This window comes from Henckelia pumila, unplaced genomic scaffold (assembly GCF_033568475.1).
Source record: "Henckelia pumila isolate YLH828 unplaced genomic scaffold, ASM3356847v2 CTG_525:::fragment_1, whole genome shotgun sequence".
In the NCBI taxonomy this organism is placed as follows: Eukaryota; Viridiplantae; Streptophyta; class Magnoliopsida; order Lamiales; family Gesneriaceae; genus Henckelia; species Henckelia pumila.
Genome location: NW_027331855.1, coordinates 20,909 through 43,131, shown reverse-complemented (window position 1 = coordinate 43,131; position 22,223 = coordinate 20,909). Strand labels below are relative to the sequence as shown.

General features: G+C 35.6%; 3 protein-coding genes and 1 pseudogene across 3 annotated transcripts; 2 read left to right on the top strand and 2 right to left on the bottom strand.

Annotated features, from left to right (window-relative positions):
• Window positions 1-1,109: 1,109 nt before the first annotated feature.
• On the top strand, window positions 1,110-12,370 carry LOC140872973 (uncharacterized). Its single transcript, XM_073275914.1, has 7 exons — window positions 1,110-2,034; window positions 2,110-2,277; window positions 5,529-6,733; window positions 7,899-7,959; window positions 9,222-10,145; window positions 10,226-10,393; window positions 11,160-12,370. The coding sequence occupies exons 1-7, from the start codon at window positions 1,110-1,112 to the stop codon at window positions 12,368-12,370; spliced, it is 4,662 nt and encodes a 1,553-aa protein (XP_073132015.1).
• Window positions 12,371-14,045: 1,675 nt separating this feature from the next.
• Window positions 14,046-14,888, top strand: LOC140872972 (uncharacterized; annotated as a pseudogene).
• LOC140872980 (chlorophyll synthase, chloroplastic-like) lies at window positions 14,770-19,241 on the bottom strand. The gene is made up of 15 exons (XM_073275924.1): window positions 19,063-19,241; window positions 18,883-18,927; window positions 18,608-18,696; window positions 18,165-18,252; window positions 17,988-18,073; window positions 17,815-17,901; window positions 17,683-17,748; window positions 17,527-17,610; window positions 17,208-17,269; window positions 17,040-17,115; window positions 16,891-16,953; window positions 16,495-16,576; window positions 15,707-15,783; window positions 15,508-15,555; window positions 14,770-15,070 (listed from the first exon to the last, which is right to left on the bottom strand). Exons 1-15 carry the CDS (start codon window positions 19,151-19,153, stop codon window positions 15,008-15,010), a joined length of 1,107 nt encoding a protein of 368 aa, XP_073132025.1. The 5' UTR covers window positions 19,154-19,241; the 3' UTR covers window positions 14,770-15,007.
• Window positions 19,242-19,585: 344 nt separating this feature from the next.
• Window positions 19,586-22,187, bottom strand: LOC140872983 (protein SCO1 homolog 1, mitochondrial-like). The gene is made up of 6 exons (XM_073275929.1): window positions 21,766-22,187; window positions 21,478-21,568; window positions 20,590-20,802; window positions 20,408-20,497; window positions 20,181-20,313; window positions 19,586-19,966 (listed from the first exon to the last, which is right to left on the bottom strand). The coding sequence occupies exons 1-6, from the start codon at window positions 22,132-22,134 to the stop codon at window positions 19,846-19,848; spliced, it is 1,017 nt and encodes a 338-aa protein (XP_073132030.1). The 5' UTR covers window positions 22,135-22,187; the 3' UTR covers window positions 19,586-19,845.
• Window positions 22,188-22,223: the final 36 nt, after the last annotated feature.

Below are 22,223 nucleotides of genomic sequence, written 5' to 3'. Positions count from 1 at the left end.
TCGATTGAGCTTGCGAGACGTGAGTTGGAGGTTTGGTTTAGGGGCGGTGGTGACTTGAAGAGAGCTTATGGATCCTTCTTGGGTACTAGAGGTGTTTGGCAGTGGAAGCCTATTGTTTGGAAATCTTGTATCTTACCTAAGCATAGAGTTATCTTGTGGCTCTTTGCTCATGGGAAGTTGCTTACGAAAGATAGACTTGGCTTTGTGGAGGATAAAAGATGTGGATTATGTAAGGATGGTGATGAATCGATCCAACACTTATTCTTCCAATGCCGTATTTCGAGCGAGATTTGGGATGGTATACGGGATTGGCTAGATTTGAAGAAACTCATGAGATCACCAACCATGATACTGAATGCTTTCCGGGGAGTGTACAGAGGAGCCGGAAAGTTGGCTTGCATGAGAGTTATGGGGTTGGCGGCTTGCATATATTTTCTTTGGAATGCACGTAACCGAGCTCACTTCGAGAATAAAGAACCATGTGTTGAAGAATTGGTTAGACGTATTAAGATTCTTATTTTGCGTTGTATGTTTTCGAAGTATGATTGATGTATTTGGTTTTTGATATTTAGCCTTTGGAGCTTCGCTTTATTTCCGATTGTAAATATATCGGGAATGCCCGGCGTAGTTGTACTTGTTCTATTTACCTTTTAATGAATTTTTCATTAAAAAAAAAAAAAGAAATGATTTATATATCCTTGTCTTTTTATTTCTTTTTTATCCAATATCTCCACATATGAGGTGTGCTTCCGGAGCGCGCGCTTGAAAAGCAGACCAAGGAGCAAGCATGAGGCTTCTTCATGGTTACGGCGAACTTCATTGGACGGGTACATGACCAACTTGAGTTGTAGTGCAAGAGTTAGGATTTTCAGAGCCTCGAGCCTAAACACGTCTCACTAATCCTTTACTGTTCGGATAAATCTTGTTCTGCCTTTTTTTTTTTTTTTTTTTTTTACTGATCTTGAAGTAGTTGAGAATTAAAGGAATAGAAAATAATTAATTAGTTGACGTTGAAAAGTATAATACATATCAGCCAGTTTGCAGCTATATATATATGGTGGTTTGTATTGTGTATGCATTAGATTTGTTGGATATCATAAGTAGCAAAGATGCTCACAAAACTAATTCTTGTGTATGCCCTTTTGTATCATCTACCAATGCTGCAAATTTCCCTGCAGGTGCATTCTGAAGAAACCAACACAACCCAACCCCTCACAAACATCACAAAAGGTGACAATATCGCCAAGCCTGGATGCCAAAGCAAGTGCGGGAATTTGACCGTTCCATATCCTTTTGGCATTGGCTTAGGCTCAGGTTGTTCGGTAGATCCGTCGTTTGACATCAACTGCAATACTTCTTTCAACCCTCCCAAGCCCTATATCACTGAAAATCTTGAGGTGGTTGATATATCAAACTCCCAAGTGAGAGTCAAGAACTGGTTAGCAACTCGCTGTTTCGACAAACAGGGCAACGTGACCTCATCCAACCCGTTCTCTATCGAGCTAGACCCCTACTTCAGCTTCTCTGAGGTAAACAAGTTCACAATCGTCGGATGTGACGATCTCGCTATAATATTAGGAACACAAGGAGCTAATTTTACCACAGGGTGCATTTCCACTTGCTCTGCAAAAGAGGATCTTCTGGATGGATTTTGCACTGGAATTGGATGCTGCCAGACCTCAATTCCCAGAGGACTACAGAGCTTTGATGCAGCTTTAGGTAGCCTTCGTAATCACACACGAGTGTGGTCCTTTGACCCTTGTGGTTATGCCTTTCTAGGTGAGCAAGACAGATTCACCTTTCGCGTGTCTGATCTTTCTGACCCGACGTTTGAAAACAGAACAACAGAAAATGTCCCCATAGTCCTGGAGTGGGTGATTGGGAACAAAACTTGCGCCGAAGCTCGGAAATCCAATGATTTTTCTTGTGGTCAGAACACTAGTTGCATTGATACGGATACCAAACTTGGAGGATACAGCTGCAGCTGCTTTGATGGATACGAGGGGAATGCATATTTGGAGCCAGGCTGCAAAGGTTAGCTTCTTCTATATACCACGATTCATTAAGTTGTCTGAAACAAATTCATGTCTGATACTGTGATGTTAGCAGATATAAATGAATGCCTGAATAATCCCTGCGATCCACGGGGAAGCTGCATCAATACTCCGGGTAATTATAACTGTTCGTGCCCCGGCGGATTCGACGGTGATGGCCGAATCAATGGACGTGGCTGCACCAAACGTCCTTCACAAAAACAAGTAACGGGGCTCTCTTTAGGTACTTACCATTGTTCGTTAATAAGCTTTTGTGTGTCTCCTTTCCTTTCCCCAAAAAAATATTGTTTCTTTTTTGTTACCATTAATTTATTCATTTTTATGTTTGATAACTGACTTTAATTTACGAATGTCGTTGTTCAATTACTGATGTAACACGTGTCACGTCAACCATTAACAAAAACGACGAAATTAATAGTTAATTTACAAAAACCAAAATTTTAAACTTATTAATGGATCAAAACTCAAAATCGAACGATTTAGTACTGAACCAAAAATTATTATCTCTCGTTTGTTTAGTTAGATCGTAGAGGAAGCTCGACGTTCTTTAGGGGCTGAAATGAGAAATGATTAAGTGTCAACTTTTTTTTTTAATATGAACATATTGTTTTTATATTTAATAACAAAAGAAAATTAGTTTAAAAAATAATATACTTTGTGTATATTGTTTAAGGTTTTTTTTTATTCATCTTCTCTAATCTGGGTAAAATAATAATTTTTGAGTTGACTTGATTTGATTATATATAATTTATTTGTATTTTTGTACTGCAAGAATACAAATGCAAACAATATAGAAAAGCACCACCACTCTTAATAATTATTCATTCATATTTATACACAAAAATCCTATAAAGACTTTTATATATCTAATCTATATATAATTATTATACCAGTTTCCATTCTAAAAATCCAATTGATAGAAATTTAAAATAAAAAATTTAATAATATGAAAATTAAAAATAATAAAAAAGGGAAAATTTTTAATAAATATTTTTTCGTTGGATTTTTGTGAAAAAAATGGTTATATTATGATATATGTGTTGTATTTTAACAAAGGGGAGTGTTATTTACACTTCAAAAGTGTTAATCACACTCCAATTCATGTATTTAATTTTTTAGATTGACATTATTAGCCTTGCATATTCTTTCCTAATTTTGTGTTGAAAATCTATCATTTTAAAATTTACACACTTTCCTATTTCGTTTCTTTTTTTAATGACAAAAGGTTATATTTAATATAAACTACAAATACAACTTTCCTATAAAATAAATTTTTTAATGAAACTAATTTTCAAATTACAAAATATTTTATATAATAAATTATCTCTAAATATTATCGTATTATTGTGAAAGATTTTATTTGAAAATATCTCAAATAAGTTATGTCACTAATTTTCTTTTTTAAAAAATGTCACCAAAATGATTGTACTCACGAACTAATTATATTATATTTCTTATTATAATCACAAACTATTATTATTATTTCTAAATGATATTATATTATATTCAAATGTATAATAATAAATAATAATATTTTAATTAGCATGATAATATTTTTTTTATTAAATATGCTAGATTTTGTGATATTGGTTTTTAATATATATTATAAAATTAATATAGTAATTATGTGTAAGAATGTTACTTGATTTGATTACCAATTAAATCAAATGAGTTTAATTTAATTTTTGAATAAAAAATATTTTCATTTAGAACTTTTATCAAAATTTTTGATCGATTTTGAAATTTTTAATAAATTGAAAAGAAATAAAAAAAATTAATTTTAAAATAAAAATAAAAAATTAGATAATTGAATCTGGCTAATTATAAGTATATTTTTATTTTGATGATTAATTTGATTAATTATATGAACTTTCGGTAAAACTTGAGATATAAATATAAACATATTAAAAATTTAAACTTACAGTGAAATCATATAAAATATGAACTAAATTAAAATATCAAAAGATTTTTCCACAATAATAAGACTAATAGTTAATATGGGAAAATATAAGTTTAGATTTTGAAGGATCAATTAAAGTTTTGTATGTAAAGAAATATTTGTATATAAAGAAAGTTATATGTGAGGGTATGTTTGTTAACTAATGAAATAAAAATATGAAATGAAGTGTTATTAATACTTTTTGAAGTGTAAATAATACTTTTTTTTAACAAATCCAAAAATTATTATAATCATATAGTGGCATTTTGTACCAAATGTTTTATATTCTCAAAAAAATGCATACCCAATTTTAGGAAAGACGCGTGTCAACCAACTCATAATCAGAAGGGTAAAAAGTACAATGCCTGATAAATTTGTACAAAGAAGAATAATACATTTTTAATATTTTATAGGGATATTTGATGTAAAAAACTATTTTCATAAAAAATTTTAAAGTTGTTTTAAGAATAAATACGTGTTTGGACGATTATTCTTTAAAAACCTTTTCATAGTTAAAAATATTTAAAAAGGTATTTAAAAAACTATCTTATTGTAATTTTCTTTCTTCTCGTTTTTTCTTGTTTGTGATAATATATTGCCCATTTTACTCACTTTTTTTTATTTTAAAATACCATAAAAATATTTCTCAATTCTTCTTTAAAAATTATATTAGGAGAACAATTTTTTAAAAAATAATAATTATTATTTTTTTTAAAAAAAATCTTATCTAAAAACATACTGTTAAGTGTTTTTATTTATTTGTCCAACAAAGCCTAAGGTTTCTTTGACTTAAAACTCTAAGAATATGTTGTTAACTATGTTTTAAAAGACATCGCGCCTAGACAGTGGGCGGTCACTCAGTGTCCTGATTTTGCTGTGCTGAAAAAATCGATCGCCTAGCCGGTTCATTTTTTTTAAAAAAATATTAAATTTAAAAAAATATTAAATTTAAAAAATTATATAAATTTTTTAACGAAAATAGTTAAAAAAAATTTGTTGAAATATGCACATAAAAACTTATTCATATTAGTAAGCATTAATACTAAAGAATATTAATGAAAATGTTGAACACAGTTATGCATATGGATTAATTTTAGATATTGTAAAATTATATATATTTAAAAAAAAAAAAAAAAACTGTCTAGCGCTAGTGGAGGATGGGCTGTTCGTCTGGGCATTACGCTTTTTAGAACCTTGGTTTTTAAGGTACTTGTGCAAAGAGGAGAAATGTAAATTATGAACTTGATAAAATTTTGTAGAGCAGACGATGCCAAAGATTGGAGCAGTTGTTGGGATAAAAATTTGTGAATGTCATACACCATTGGAGCGATGAATAATCAATCAGTCACCACAGCATTCTTGCCTTGAAACTTCTTGTCATGAATCATGAAACTGTATGTATTTGAACATGGAGAGTTATATATATCATTGGAACATGAGCAGTGTGACTCTAATATGTGCCAAGTTGATGTTGCTAGCTTCCATGTCTCTATCTTAGTGTGTTTGTTCTGTGCTCCGAAATGTAAATTTTTCAGGCTTGAGCTTTGGCATATTGGTCTTGATGATTGGCATTGCTGGTTCATACTTGATCATCCAGAAGAGGAAACTAGCTAAACTGAGAGAGAAATTCTTCCTGCAAAATGGCGGTGTGCTACTAAGGCAGCAGCTTTCTTCAAACGAGAGCATGACGGAATCAGCTAAAGTCTTTTCGGCTGGAGAACTCGAAAAAGCCACCAACAATTACGCTGAGGATCGCATTCTTGGTCGAGGTGGTTATGGAACAGTTTACAAAGGGATCCTCAGTGATAATCGTATAGTCGCGATTAAGAAGTCAAAAATAATGGATCAGAGCCAAATAGAGCTGTTTATCAATGAGGTTGTTATTTTGACTCAAGTTAACCACAGAAATGTGGTGAAACTTTTAGGTTGCTGTTTGGAAACCGAGGTGCCTTTGCTCGTCTACGAGTATGTTTCCAATGGAACAGTCTTTCACCATATACATAACAGTGGAGGAATGCCTTGGTTCACGTGGGAAAATCGGCTCAGGATCGCCACGGAGTCTGCTGGTGCACTTGCTTATCTTCATTCCTCAGCGGCCATGCCTGTTATTCACAGAGACGTAAAATCTCCCAATATACTGTTAGACGATAGCTACACCGCGAAAATAGCAGATTTTGGAGCATCGAGATTAGTCCCACTCGATCAAACGCAAGTGACCACTCTGGTACAGGGGACGTTAGGCTATCTTGATCCAGAGTATTTCCAAACAAGCCAATTGACAGAGAAAAGCGACGTTTACAGCTTTGGAGTCGTCTTGGCAGAGCTGATGACAGGGAGAAAACCTCTTTCGCCCGAAAAGAGTGAGCAGGAAAGGAACCTGTCCACTTATTTTGTCATGGCCATCAAGGAAAATCGCCTGTTCCAGATTGTGGATCCCCGAATTCTGAGAGAAGGGAGTTTGGAACAACTTCAGGCAGTCGCGGAGCTTGTTAGACGATGCATCAAGCTAAATGGTGAGGAAAGGCCGACGATGAAAGAAGTGACGATGGAAATGGAGATGCTGAGAAAGTATAATGTAGTACATTCCAATAAGCAAGATGTGATCATTGAAACAAGCATTGGTTCGAAAACTGTCGAAACGGATCTCTTCCCGCCCCCGGTGTCAACGAGTCCTGATTTTTTTACTGGGGAGTACTCGGGACTTTATAGTTTGGAGAGCCACATGTTGCCTTCCAACAATGTCCCTCGCTAGACACCACAGATTCGAGGATAAGTTCTGCATTCTTGGTTTGGTTCTTCCTGTCCGTCTGTCTCAACTCTCCCATTCTATGCCAATTATTATGTGCATAAAGACTCTGTTTTGTTCTGTTCCGTTCCATTTTGGTGCGAATAAGTATTGTTTATAACAAAAGTAGTTTTGTAAAAAATCAATTGTTATTTTATTTCAAGTTAAATATATTTTAATATGAGTTCAAATATTCAATATCATTGGGTGGGGGAAAGACTCGGTTCAATTTCAAATCTTCCGCTCCATTATCGATTTGGTCCTAAATATTTTGGTATTCTGGCTTTAGTACCAAATGTTTAAAAATTTTGACTGAGTTAGTCACTCTGTCAATTTTAATGATTAAAACTAACGATAGAGATGTCATGTGATAGTTACGTCCTTAAAACAGAGGTCGTGAGGCTAACAAGAAGATAAAACAAGTGGAACAAAAAAAAAAGAAAAGAAAAGAAAAACCAGCGGAGTACTCGTTTTGGGGATTTCAGGGGCTTGACTACAAATGTCATGTCTACGGATAATTTAAACTATTAAATTGATGGAAGAATCAATTTAGTCAAAATTTGTAAATGTAAGTATTCTTCGCCTAATGAACAGTGGAGACTGGAGAATAATTAACCATATAATTCAGGCGGAAACAAAAGAAATGACGAAAAACAGAACAAATGTTATAAATAATGGCGGAAATCATAATAACTGAGAAAACGACTGTATGGATATTCAGAAATGGCCGTTCTTCAACAGATTTAGCCAATTAATTTGATGCAATTTTTCAGATGAAATATAGATCTAGAGTGACACGGATATGCTTCCCGGCCGGCCATGATAATTATTTGTTCTTGACTGGTTGAAGTCTACCTGATTCACAATGAATTAAATAGGCGTATTATTCGGAGTTGACAATGTTGCTTTCATTCTAATTTTTTCATGTTAGATCAAAGCTATTTAGGATCTTACTTTTGTTCATGAATAAACAATGACTTCAAATTTGACTAATACCACTTGGAAATGTTCAGTTGCTGATTCTAACAAGTTTTCAATATGTTTATAAAATATAAATTAATATACTAAATTGTAGTAACCTTGTTTGAACAAATAAGTTTTTACTTGCTACAACTTGCAGTTAAATGTTCTAACATGTGTGGATTCATTTCGGGTCATTCGTTTTCAGATTAAATTCTTTGGTAATTAATAGATAATAGATGAGTTAAATCTATTGAGTATTGTCTCATTCGCAACCACAACAAAATGCAACAGTTTAGCAAAAAATAAATTGTTGTTTTGTTTTGGAGCATGTGTGAGAATCCATGTCGAGTTAAATAAATTCCAATATGAACTCGATATCATTGGTTGCAGCTCAAAAATCTACGCTTTGCTATTATATTACTCCGAGTGATGTATATGATGTCATTAGATAGAAAATTAACGCCTCCCCTGATTCAGATTGTAAACCAACTCCTTGAATTGTTCTTATTTTGAGGGTGATACGTTATGAATCTTGATTATTTATAGAAGAAAGAAAAAGACAGCCGCAGTTGACATTCTTCTCCAATTCTATGTTTCTTCTTTGTTTAAGCTTTACTAATTCTTAAGATGCAAATTAAAGTCAGTCAACTCCCAATTTATTTGCCATGGCCAATCTATGTTTTTTTTTACTATCTTATTGCTCCAACTGATCATGTCATGACATTCTTGGATCAACTTGCTGAATTTCATATTTGGGCAGCTTAATTATTTGTTGCATCTGAATGCACTTCTGATTAATGTACCTGCTCGTTAACATTTTAAGCAACCAATGGTTTTTTCACCATTAGTAGGTACAGCACTCAAATAAGGGGATTCATGTTGAGCTAACATTCAACGGTGGGTCTAGGAATCGAGACAAGAACATATTCCTAAGAAGACGTTTACGCCTTAGGCAGATTAGAGTCTTGGCGCAACATGCAATGCAAAGCAAGCCTTTTAAAAGTGAGGCACTCATGATGATCATATACTAGAATCTAATTATGCAAAGAGAACCAGTACAACATACTATCAAATATACTTTAGAAGCTGTTAAAATGGTAGCGAAATGGTTTATCCTTGTCTCCACATATGGGGTGTGCCTCGTGAGCCTTAAAAGCAGATCAAGGATGGGGCTTGTTAATGGTTAAGGCACACTTCTTATGGATTTTTATTGACTTTGGACAAAACATCATTTTCACGTCACAAATTTGTTCTCAAGTGACCAATTCAATTGGCTTCTCAGTAATTCTTTAGTGTTCTGATACACTGGTTTTGCCCCTTTTTTTAATGATCTACCTGACGTAGTCGAGAAAGGAATAGAAAATAGTTAATTAGTTGGCATAGAAAAGTATAATCCAAATCTGCTGTGTTTTTTGCTGTAGCTTCATGCTATATATTGTGGTTTATATTGTGAATGCATTTATTTGTTGAATATCATCAGCAAAGATGTTCACAAAACTTCTTCTGTATGCTTTTTGGTATCATTTAGCAATGCTGCAAATCTCCCTGGTACATTCTGAAAAAACCAACACAACCCAACCCCTCACAAACATCACAAAAGGCGCCAATATCGCCAAGCCTGGATGCCAAAGCAAGTGCGGGAACTTGACCGTTCCATATCCTTTTGGCATTGGCTTAGGTTCAGGTTGCTCAGTAGATCCATCGTTTGATATCAACTGCAATACTTCTTTCAACCCTCCCAAGCCCTATAGCATGGGAAATCTTGAGGTAGTCGATATATCAAACTCCGAAGTGAGAGTCAAGAACTGGTTAGCAACTCGCTGTTTCAACCAACAGGGCAATCTGACCTTATCTAACTCGTTTTATATCAATCTAGAAACATACTTCAGCTTTTCTGACAAAAATAAGTTCACAATCGTCGGATGTGATGATCTCGCTATAATATTAGGAACAAAAGGAGCTAATTTTAGCACGGGGTGTGTTTCCACGTGTGCTGCAAAAGAGGATCTTCAGGATGGATTTTGCACAGGAATTGGATGCTGCCAGACCTCAATACCCAGAGGCCTACAGAGCTTCGCCGCAGGTTTAGGTAGCCTTTACAATCACACAGTTGTGTGGCCCTTTGACCGTTGTGGTTATGCCTTTCTAGGTGACCAAGATAGCTTCACCTTTCGTGTATCTGATCTTTCTGACCCGACATTTAAAAACCGAACAATAGAAAATGTCCCTATAGTCCTGGAGTGGGTGATCGGGAACAAAACTTGCAGCGAAGCTCGGAAATCCAATGATTTTTCTTGTCATCAAAACAGTAGTTGCATTGATACTGATACCAAACTTGGAGGATACAGCTGCAGCTGCTTTAATGGATACGAGGGGAATCCATATTTGGAGCCAGGCTGCAAAGGTTAGCTTCTATATATACCACAATTAAGTTGTCTGAACCAAATTCATGTCTGATGCTGTGATGATACTTGTGGTTATCAGATATAAATGAATGCCTGGATAGCCCCTGCGATCCACTTGGAATCTGCGTTAATACTCTGGGTAGTTTTAACTGTTCATGCCCTGTTGGATTCGATGGCGATGGCCGCAGCAATGGGCGTGGGTGCACAAAACGTCCTTCACAAAAACAAGTGACGGGGCTCTCTTTAGGTGCTTACCATTATTCGTTAATAAAGCTTTGTGACCGTCCTTTCGTTTCCCCAAAATGATTTTTTTCCTTAACTTGTTCATTTTTCTGTTTGATTATTAACTTTTGAAAGTTTAGTTTTGGTTTTTGGTACACCAACTTTTAATTTTCGACCGTGGTTCAATTATTGACATAACACGTCAATATTTTCCGGAGTCACATCAACCAGTTGTAACAAAAACGAGGAAAATTAAGAATTAGTATACCAAAACCAAACTTTGAAAACTTCAATTCAAAACTCATAATTGAAATGAGTTGATGAACAAAAAAACTATTTTCCCTCTCTTCTGTTTAGTTAGATTGGAGAGGAAGCTCGACCTTTGTTTAGGGGCTGAAAGGAGAAATGATAAAAATTGTCATTCACTGTAGGAGCTATAACTAATCAATCAGTCACCAGAGCATTCTTGTCTTGAAACTTCTTGTCATGAATCATGAAATTGTATGTCTTTGAACTGGTCTTTGTTTATGTTAAACCAAGAGAGGCACACTTCCAGACGGTGTAGTTTACACGAGATGCTCACATGAATATCTGAACTGAAAACAAAAAAGTACTGATAGACCCTACATGTTTTCATTTTTGTGTATGATATTCACATGAATATCTTTTGTAAAACTACATCTAGAGTGTTACTTGGAACGAGAGTGGTGTCTACTATATACCAAGTTGATGTTGCTTCCATGTCTCTATCTTAGAGTGTTTATCTGTGCTCCGAAATGTAAATTTTTCAGGCTTGAGCTTTGGCTTATTGGCCTTGATGATTGGCATTACCGGTTCATACTTCATCATCCAGAAGAGGAAACTAGCTAAACTGAGAGAGAAATTCTTCCTGCAAAATGGCGGCGTGCTAATGAGGCAGCAGCTTTCTTCAAATGAGAGTATGACGGAAGCAGCTAAAATCTTTTCGGCCGGAGAACTCGAAAAAGCCACCAACAAGTACGCTGAGGATCGCATTCTTGGTCGAGGTGGTTATGGAACAGTTTACAAAGGGATCCTTAGTGATAATCGTATAGTCGCGATTAAGAAGTCAAAAATAATGGATCAGAGCCAAATAGAGCTGTTCATCAATGAGGTTGTTATTTTGACTCAAGTTAACCACAGAAATGTGGTGAAACTTTTAGGTTGTTGTTTGGAGACCGAGGTGCCTTTGCTTGTGTATGAGTATGTTTCCAATGGCACAGTCTTTCACCACATCCATAACAGTGGAGGAATGCCGTGGTTCACATGGGAAAATCGGCTCAGGATCGCCACGGAGTCTGCTGGTGCACTTGCTTATCTTCATTCCTCAGCGGCCATGCCTGTTATTCACAGAGACGTAAAATCCCCCAATATACTGTTAGATGATAGCTACACCGCGAAAATAGCAGATTTTGGAGCATCGAGATTAGTCCCACTCGATCAAACACAAGTGACCACTCTGGTACAGGGGACGTTAGGCTATCTTGATCCAGAGTATTTCCAAACAAGCCAATTGACAGAGAAAAGCGACGTTTACAGCTTTGGAGTCGTCTTGGCAGAGCTGATGACAGGGAGAAAACCTCTTTCGCCCGAAAAGAGTGAGCAGGAAAGGAACCTGTCCACTTATTTTGTCATGGCCATCAAGGAAAATCGCCTGTTCCAGATTGTGGATCCCCGCATTCTGAGAGAAGGGAGTTTGGAACAACTTCAGGCAGTCGCAGAGCTTGTTAGGCGATGCCTCAAGTTAAATGGCGAGGAAAGGCCGACGATGAAAGAAGTGACGATGGAATTGGAGAGGTTTAGAAAGTATAATGTACATTCCAGTTATAAGCATGATGTGATCATTGAAACAAGCATTAGTTCAAAAACTGTTGAAACGGATCTCTTCCCGGTGTCGTTGAGTCCTGAATTTTTCACTGGGGAGTACTCCGGACAATATAGTTTGGACAGCCAAATGTTCCCTCTCAAAAATGTCCCCCGCTAGACACCGCTGATTCGAGGATTTCGCTGATAAGTTCTGCATTCTTGGTTTGGTTCTTTCTGTCCATCTGTTTCAACTGTCCATTCTATGCACATCATGGTGTAAGTCTATACTACACCCGGAGAATTACCCTCCTCTTTTTGTTTCTTATATTCATGTGAACATCTCACCGTAAAACAAAAAATATAGAGTATATCAATACATTTTTGTTTGACAACTGAGATGTTTCCATGAACATCTTATACAAACTTGGGGCGTGGCATAAATTGTCACCCCTACTATGTGCATTACATAGTCTGTTTTGTTTCCTTCCATTCTGCTGTAAGTAAGTACGGTCCGCTTCTGTTTATAACATGTAATGCGTACTGAATCTTGATCAGGTTTGCAAATAATTTGTGATTTCGTTTTGATATGGTAAAACACTACTCATTTGTTCTCCTATTGTGAACCTTCTTTGTACAAATACAAAAAAAAAAAGTGAAATATAAGCCTAGACCTGGTAGTCACCCGGTGGGTACGTGGGGTTGTATAAGGTGGAACATCACTTTCTTCCATTTGTTTAGATTTTTATGGCTTTTGGTGTGGTTTTAGATGGTAAAAAATCAATATTCTAACACTATAATCATAAATTTTATACTAGACTAAGGTAGTGTTTGGATGTTCTTTTAGAAAGCGCTTCTGAGCTTTTTCTTGACAAAATTTTGAAGAGCTTTTAAGAAGCATTTTTCGGTTTTTTCTGAACAAAATTTTGTTAAAAAAAAAACTTTAGACTTCCTAATTTTGTTATGGAAAATCTGATAAACGCCTTCTAAAAATTCTCTCAAATACTACTTAATTGAGTGAACTACTTGGAAAACTAGGAATGAAGGTTGATTGAGCACATCAATTCCATATCATGAATATTGTTCTCAAGATAATAAATCAAAATCCTTCTGTAATATTTGCACATTTCACGTAAGGTTACTTCTGCGATCGAATATTTGATTCGATCTATATGTATTTATTTATTTTTTTATAATAAGATCATAATATTTATTGGTTAAATTTGAAGTTATTTCTTGCGCTTGAGTTCAATTCAAATTTAACTCAATTGAAATCCAACCATAAAAAAATACTTTTGTCGCAAAACAATATTGTTCCGAAGGATTACAAGTTGATTTATATATTATACTTTAAGACATAATTTTGTACACATAATAAGAGAGTGATTAATAAATTATCCTCCTCTATCTCATTCTTGGTACATTTTTAAAAAGCCCATGATAAGTCAATGACCATTGATAAATGATTTGACAAGGGGACTATATATCCATTTGATTTGATGTGATAAATTTAATACAACTAAAAAAATACCACAAAAAGACATGATTACCCTCCACATATAAAAACATCTAAAATTTATACATGCCTCATTCTCCTCCACATTACGGTAGGGTTAATTTGGTCATTAAATTCGAATATATAAATTTAATCACTCTTATTAAAATCATATCAAACATTCAATATAACATCCTACCATTTTACTTATCCTTAATTTATCTTATCCTATATACCAAACTATGCCTAAATTACAAAATTATCAATCTATTTTATTTGAAAAACCCTTTTAAAAATAAATTAAGAATAATAATATAATTTCAAATACATGTATAACTTAACGTGTACATGTATGCTTCACTCAATGTGGGCTAAGAACACTGTGTACATGCATGCATGACTCAATATGGGTTAAGAACACTTGGCAGGATAAGATGATGGATGGGTGTCTTCTCCCACGGCGGTGAGAGAGTGAATCAGCAATGGCATGCCGCCATTAAATTCTTTCTTCTGTCACACCTCAGCTGCGTGCATGCATGCATTACACCTGGTGTCTCGTTCCAGCAATAATCCACATTGGTGCAGTTTCTTGAGTATAAATATTAGAGAACACTCGGCAGAATTTTGAGGAAGAAACATCACAAGTATGGCATCTGACCAGAATCGAGGCGAGCTTGACGCGAGGGCCAGGCAAGGGGACACCGTTATCCCCGGCGGCACTGGAGGCAAGACCCTGGAAGCTCAGGAGCACCTAGCTGAAGGTGATGATTCTGTATCTGATATATATAATATTTTTCTTCTTACATGATTAATCTGAACTTTTGAAGAACATGCGTTGTAATTTACGGGCGAATGCAGGAAGAAGCCGAGGAGGGCAGACTAGGAAGGAGCAGCTGGGGACAGAAGGATACCAGGAGATTGGGCGACAGGGAGGGCAAACCCGAAAAGAGCAGCTCGGGAAAGAAGGGTATCAGGAAATAGGTCGAAAAGGTGGGCTCAGCACCAATAACAAGTCTGGTGGCGAGCGTGCGGCTGAGCAAGGGAGGGAGGATTCAGATTGATGAATCTAAGAATCCTGATCAAATACACCATTTCCCTATCGTGTATATATGTATGTATATATGGTTGTCTCAGTAATAAATAAAACCATTTATAAATAAATGGTGTTCACTTCATGTTTTCTTGACAGGGATTTCATTGGTAAAAAATTTGAACTGATGATTGAAATAATTGAGCATGTCAGCGGCCAAAAATGCGGCAGGAATACATGTAAAATTACAGGCTATTTGCTCTCTCGTGCCTACCTCTCCTCTGCCAAGATAATCAATGGCTGGTCGCCAAAGCCGTGACCAATAGTCCGAGAACAAGAAATGGTTGTGCACTAGCCTGATAAACAAATCGAATAAGACTATTGTATCAGAATCAAGTACAATCAAAATTTTAATTTTCAAAATATATTTCATAAAGAAGTTAATTGCATCCCATTACCTTGTGAAATCCTATTATTTACTAAAAAAAATCACATAAATAATGCCCATGTTCATGTTTTCATCTCTCGAGTAAATTTACGTCTCTAATGTTTTCGAGGCATGTCTTCAAGAGGTATGTGTGGCCTGTTCAATGTGTTGTGTTTAAAAGTTATGTTTAAAAACATAAAGGAGTTGATAATCAAATAGGGATTTTCAGCGTCAGAATTTCACAGGGCACTGGGATCAAATTTCAATGCAAATTGCAGAATGTTGTGAGCTTGGATCGTGTTGCCCTCGTGTCCTGTGTAATGCAACACATGTATTTTCATATTTTGTTACAAAGACGAAAAGTACCTGATATTGGACATCGTATTTCACTGGGTCTTTGAGGAAGTATTTGAACTGTATCAGAAGATAGTTGTATCCACAAGTTAGATCCACCACACGTGTTTTTTTTTTTTATAAGAAGCATTCCAATAAAATACAAGAAACTGCATCAACTAATACCAAAAACGGGTACATTTTTCGTAACTCCACATACGGTCTAGTTTACCTGGAAAAAGACTTGTGGGGCGATTAAGCCTAAAAGTGCTAAACCATAGTATGGTTTACCAGAACCTACAAGATAGCCTGCAGCAATATAATATTGATTTAGTGATCTAAACCATAAAGAAAATTAGTAATTGTCAACTTTATTTCATTAATGCCATGTTTGAAGAATGATTGGCAGTGTTCTAAAAATCGGCCTAAGCCTTTTTAGACCTAAGCACTTAGACGGAGATGAAGTTTTTTTTTTTGGCTTTTAAATCATAAGCCCAATAACAAAACACTGACGAGAAGTCTTTGTCCCACTCAGTGAGATTGACTGACAACTCCAACTGTAAACTACTCCATATAAATATGAATGTTATCCAGTTTTAAAGTCGCGAGCTAACGATTTCCGTCTTCCTCGGTTGATGCGAGTATATATCATTTAGTTTTTGTTACAATTAGAAACAAAATCAAATTTTATATTTCAGATCACTTCCATGAAATATTATGTCATTGCATGAAAAGGCGCCCAGAAAGCAAAGAACGTATTTTGGAAATAAATTTGGATGACTAAAATACGATATATCTTCCATATGATTGGACTACAATTTAGTTTGAGAAAAATTCCCTGATATCTCAATGCCTTTTCACATGCATATAGAGGTTGCCAGGTCGGGATAATAATCTAAACTAATAAATTGTGTCGTGGCCGCAGGTTCTTATGGCCAAATCAAGTAAATTTTTGTGTTGTGTACTCTCTTAACTATAATTTTTATCTACTTGAACATTCGAAAATAGCAATGAAATTACCTGCTACAGATAACTGAGTTATATCAATAGCTCCAACACAGATCCATTTTGCAGTCTCGGTGCCAAAAGCCACAGGAAGAGACTAAAAAAGTAGTAACAGAATGTAGGATATATTGTCAAGATTGAGCCAACTTGGATACAGAGGAGGCCAGAGCTTAAAAAATACTATTTTAAACTCGGTGTCCTTCAGTGTTTTTGTTTAAGAAGACGAGCAGCTGGAGCAGTTTTTATGGTTGAATACAGTTGTGAAAAGGAGAGTTGTTGAGCATTTTTAGAAGAGATTCTTTGGTATCCAAGTATCAGATTTCTAAAATAAAACACCTTTGAAACAAATTTGCGCTTATGATGAAAGAGCTGCTCAATCGAAACACAATGATCAAATGAAAGCTAAATCACCTGTAATCCCATTTTTCTATCTCCTTCAATGCTCTTGAAGTCATTTACAATTGCAATTCCCAGCTAAAACAAAAGACGAGACAAATAAGAATCAATTTTTATACGAAGCCTTTATAAAATGTCGAATTAATATTACAGATGATACATACACCAGCTATGCTGTAAAGTAGTGTTAGAACAATAACATCAGGTGTAAGTGTCCCAAACAATGCTTGACCAGCCCACCTAAAATCCGGGAAAATTCAGAGTGTTATTGTAGTTGAAGAACTTAGGCAACACAAATTAATGAAACTGTAGCTGAACTTAAAGAATGGTACCAAGGCAAGCTTATGTAGCTTGATCCCAGTGCAAAATTGCCTAGCCACCCATTCTGTTTAAGCTGAAAATACAGGTATATGGAGTCAGGGTAATGGTTGCTTTCTTGTCATTCTCTCACGTTTAGTAGCTGATAATTTAGCCAATTCAGCTTTCTATGGTCAGAATCCAATGGGGTTTTCCGAGACAAACAATATTGAGGCTTTTATTTTAGTTAGCAATGGATAGCTTTTCATTAGAATCATATCTTGTAATGTTGCCTTGCATTCTATTTTGCCCAAAATGGTGTTCCAAAAAAAAAAAAAAAACTGGGACGAATACCTTTAAGGGCGGAGCTGAGTATATGTAAGACAGCAAGGATCCACCAAGGGCAAGGTAAAATATCACCGGAAAATCATGTCCAGCCTACAAGGTGGGCCTTATTAGATGAAATTTACTGCATTAACAAGAGGACATACACGTATTTCGAAGACATACCCACACATCAAGTAGACAAGCCAAACCGAGGCCTCCAAGGAGCAGCACCCAGATTTGTGTAATCACCTGTATACCTTGGCGGTTAGAAGATAATAGTTCATTCGGGAAAAAAGGAAGTGAAACTGAGCATACCTCCTGTTCTGATACTGCTCCTGAGGGGATCGGGCGATAGGGTTCGTTAATGGCATCAATCTCTTTGTCGTACCAGTCATTTATCGTCTAAAAAAATTGAGTGACTAGTTAAATAAATAAGATGCTGAAGCACAAACTTGAATTTCAATACTCAAGTTAAACGTGAGAAGCACCTGAGTGTAGCCAGTAAGACAAGGCCCAGACATCATCATACATACAATCGATTTAGCTACATCTTCCAAAGTCCAGTGGAAGTTACCTGCAAGAAAGTACAAATATAAATAATACTACATTGTGGTGATAAGGGCTAAAAGCCAATGCGTAGAAGGAATAAAAGATCCAGAAATTACCCGATGCAGCAGCTCCACACACTACACCCCAAACCAGAGGTGGCCATGTAACAGGTTTAGTGAGCTGAACTCGAATTTTCCACTTATCCTGAAGAAGTTCATGCAATTAGTAGTCGAACTATAATACAATCGTATACATGGAAGAAATGAGAAGGCTCAAAGCCTCACAGTTAAAGGTAATGTTATGCTATAACCTTGATTACCCTATCCATCACCACGCATGTTCGTAAAATAAAGTTGTCCAAATCACAATATTCGAACAATTTGATGCTGTTCAGATCTTTCATTCTTTCATACTTAATGGGGTTTACATATGCATACACTCGCTGTATCAAGCTCTTAATTCAATCTACACTCCATCATACAAAATTGCAACATGAAAATTAAGCAAAAATTCTACTCAAATAAATCTTGACATAAAACAACTATGATTGATGACTCACAGTCTCTTGCTTGGCTCCTTTGATACCAAGAATCTGATTCATGCTTGAGCCACTCTCCGCCGGTGCCGTATCTGGTGCCTTGGCTCCAACTGCCACACATTACTCTTTAACATATCAAAAACCAGTTTAAATTATTCAAACAAACACACCCCACAATCATTCTTTCGAATATATTTTCCCATTTGAGAAAGTCACTCATAGATCTAAAATAAGCTCCAAACCCAATAAAATAAAACATATTACAAAAATAATCAGAAAAAGAAAATCCACAAAACCTTCATTAGTATCCGTTTCTGCAGCTCTCACCACAAGCCTCCGTCCTGAGATGATCCATTATATACAATTAAATACTCCTTACAGTAAAACAGGCAACTAACAAGCAGAACTAAATTGGCCCAGAAAATTTTTTTAACGAAAAAAGATAATTCTTGAAAGCTTGGAAGTGAAAAGCTTACTGCTGAAAGAAGAAGCGAGATGTGGAGTTCTGAATGCGTTCGAAAGAGAAGACAATTTAGTTGAGTAGACAGTGTTGATTAAGGCAGCCATAGCTGATACTTTGGAGAGCTCACTCAGTTTCCCAGGATTGTGTAGTTTTGCGATAACTTGTCTTTTTCCTTTCTTATTTTTTTTCAGGATTTAATTCATATTGATGATGGAAGTGTTCTGCTGCTTTGGGCTTATGGTTTTTGGTACACCCTCTGCTCACGTGGCATTTCTCCATTCGTCAGAGTTGACTGAATTAAAATCTCGAAATTATTATTAGTATTACATATTTTCAATGTGACGTCGCTGATGGCACTTTTTTTTTTTTTTAAATGAAAATATGTCAATATTAGTTGATTTTTCAAAGGGTAATATTATGAGTATGTTAGTTTTACTTTTGACATTTCTATAAAATATTTCCTATAGACATTTTCAAAATTTAATTGCGAAATATAATAAATGATTTAATTACACTTTCTTTATAATTTCTTTAGAATGAGTTTTCTACAACGAAATGCAAATAAATACAGAATAATGATTCTTCAAAAAAAAAAATCAGAATAATAATATTCAATACAGGCCAGGAGAAATAATAGACATTCAAATAGAGCACTTTATTCTTCGGTATTATCATATAAAAATTGTAGCTGAAAATGAGTCGAGAGTCTTATAGAAGTAAACCTCTTTCAGAAACGCCTTCGAAAAGATATAATTTAATCTCAAAACTCGAGTCATTCCAGCAGAATATGTAAAATCTATGCCTTGACCTTTTGTTTTGCTTTACTTATTTCCAGAATGACTCCATTGGTAAGTGAAGTAATATCTTCATTCTTTCCAAAGAATTTCACAAATTGCATGCTTGGGTCCATCAGGTACCTGCATATTTTGGTTTAGTATATGCAAATGTCAAGCAAGATATACGAAGAAAAGCATGCCCGTTTGTGTTAGTTATTATATATATCGCAATCTCGCCAAACATGACCGAAAAATTCATACTTCTTTTCTCGTGAAAAATAAGAAAGAAGATGAATTCAGACGGTTGGACTAATCAGTGTCAAACTTAGCCTAAGTGAAGTGGTGTAGGACGTACATGACTATAGAGTGATCGACAAGATAATCTGAACCTTCATCTTCCGTCTTCATATAGTACACACGATAAGCACGTGCAGTTTTCTTGACTTCGTCTGGGGTACCAGTCAGGCCAATTAAGTTTGGGTGGAATTCTGGAAGAGGCATGTGATGGCAAATTTTCAGGGGAAAAAACATTTTGGTTTGTGTTGCAAATATTTAACTTGATTATCACACATAAAAATTTACCTTTAACATATTCACGAACTTGTTCAACCGTATCCCTCTCCGGGTCAACTGAAATGAAGATGGGCACTACTTCTATCCCAGAGTTTTCTTCTGGAAATACAGAAAAATTAGAACCCAAGAATGACGGAAGTGCACAAGAAATGTCGCATCTCAGCCAAAGAAATGCTACTCCGTGAACTTACTTATTTTATCAATAGCCGACGCCAGTTTTTGTAGCTCATCTGGGCATATATCAGGGCAGTGAGTGAATCCAAAATAAATCAAGTTCCACTTTCCCATAAAGTTCTTTTCAGATACTGATGTTCCATTGTGGTCAATAAGGTTAAATGGACCTCCAATAGATGGTTTACCAACAGAAGGTCCCTGTTTTACTTCATTTGAAGCACTAGTTATTCCTGCAAGACTGCAACAGTCAAACTCCATACGTGCCAATAGAATTGCAATAAACAATTCTGGAAAAGCACATTATATATAGCAAAATTAATCAAAGAAGACACCTTATTCAGTATTTATGTCAGTACCACTTCTAGAGTTGGAACAAGACTATATGTATATTTTACGCCAGCAAAAACCCATTTGGTTAACAGGTTAAATGCGAGCTCACTTAATTTGGTCTTTGATTTTTTCCTATTTCATAATAAATTTCTATTTGAAATTGGCATCAGTTCACATATGTTTGAACAAGATCTGAAAAATTAACAAACATAAAAACAACTTCAAATTCTTGCAATCAGTGGAGAAATCCAATATCATAATAGTAACAAAAATGGACATATTATCATACCCCAACCAACTAACCAAAAGAAATAGGAGCATTGTATAACAACCACTAAAGACTACAACAAACCAATCCTTCACAATTAGATTAGGACTTATTCGGAAAATACTACTAGAAGTTAGGAAATCAATTACAACCAAACTGATGGAAGCATTCATCTTATTCGGCTGCATTCCCCAAATCCATATACCCAAAACAAATCAGCCACAAACAAACAAACATGAAATTAATAAAGTCCCTGCATGCATACAACAATCCAGAAACATCATCCAACTCACCATAGTAATCTAACCTTCAATATGCCGCCTCTTTTCTTTGTCATAGTAGAAGATCAATCCAACTCCAGTGCAAATAAGCAAAAAAAAGCTCATCCACGAAACAGGCTGCCATCAAATTTGCAACTTAGTTATTTAGCATCAGAAAAATCTAATACTTGCCAACTGCACTACAATACAATCCGAATATATTATATTTTTAAACGAGTTAAAAAGCAAACGAATGCATGAATAACTGTAAGGATCGTAAGAATATACATTACAATGGCAACAACAAAATGAATGAGAAAATGAGAGTTAGTTACCCCGCCTCGGATAGGCTTTCCTTGCTGAGAAGTATCCTGTGATCCCGCTGAACCCTGCCCCCCACTATTTCCACTTTCAGAATTCCCCTCGGCCAAACCACTCGAGGGCGTCACGGTAGTGGTCGAACTTGGCGATTGATTAGCAGCAGAATTAGCAGCGGTGGTGCACAAAAATCGATGATTTAACTCAAAAGCACTCAGCAATTTGTATCTACCAACAAGAAATTCCGGCCAGAGCGAGGAACGGTGGGAGTTCTGGATGGGCATTTCGGGTAGACTATGAATTGGGTTTCTCAAGGAACGCCAATGAGAATCGAAGGATCTGCAGAGGAGTCGAAGGCGAACATTTCTTGATAATGCCGAGGCCATTGCTGAAGTTTGAGAAATGCTTCGCGTCAGATTCCGGGCTCTTTCTAAAACCCTAGCACAGCAAGGAAGGGTTTATTATAATCAAAATC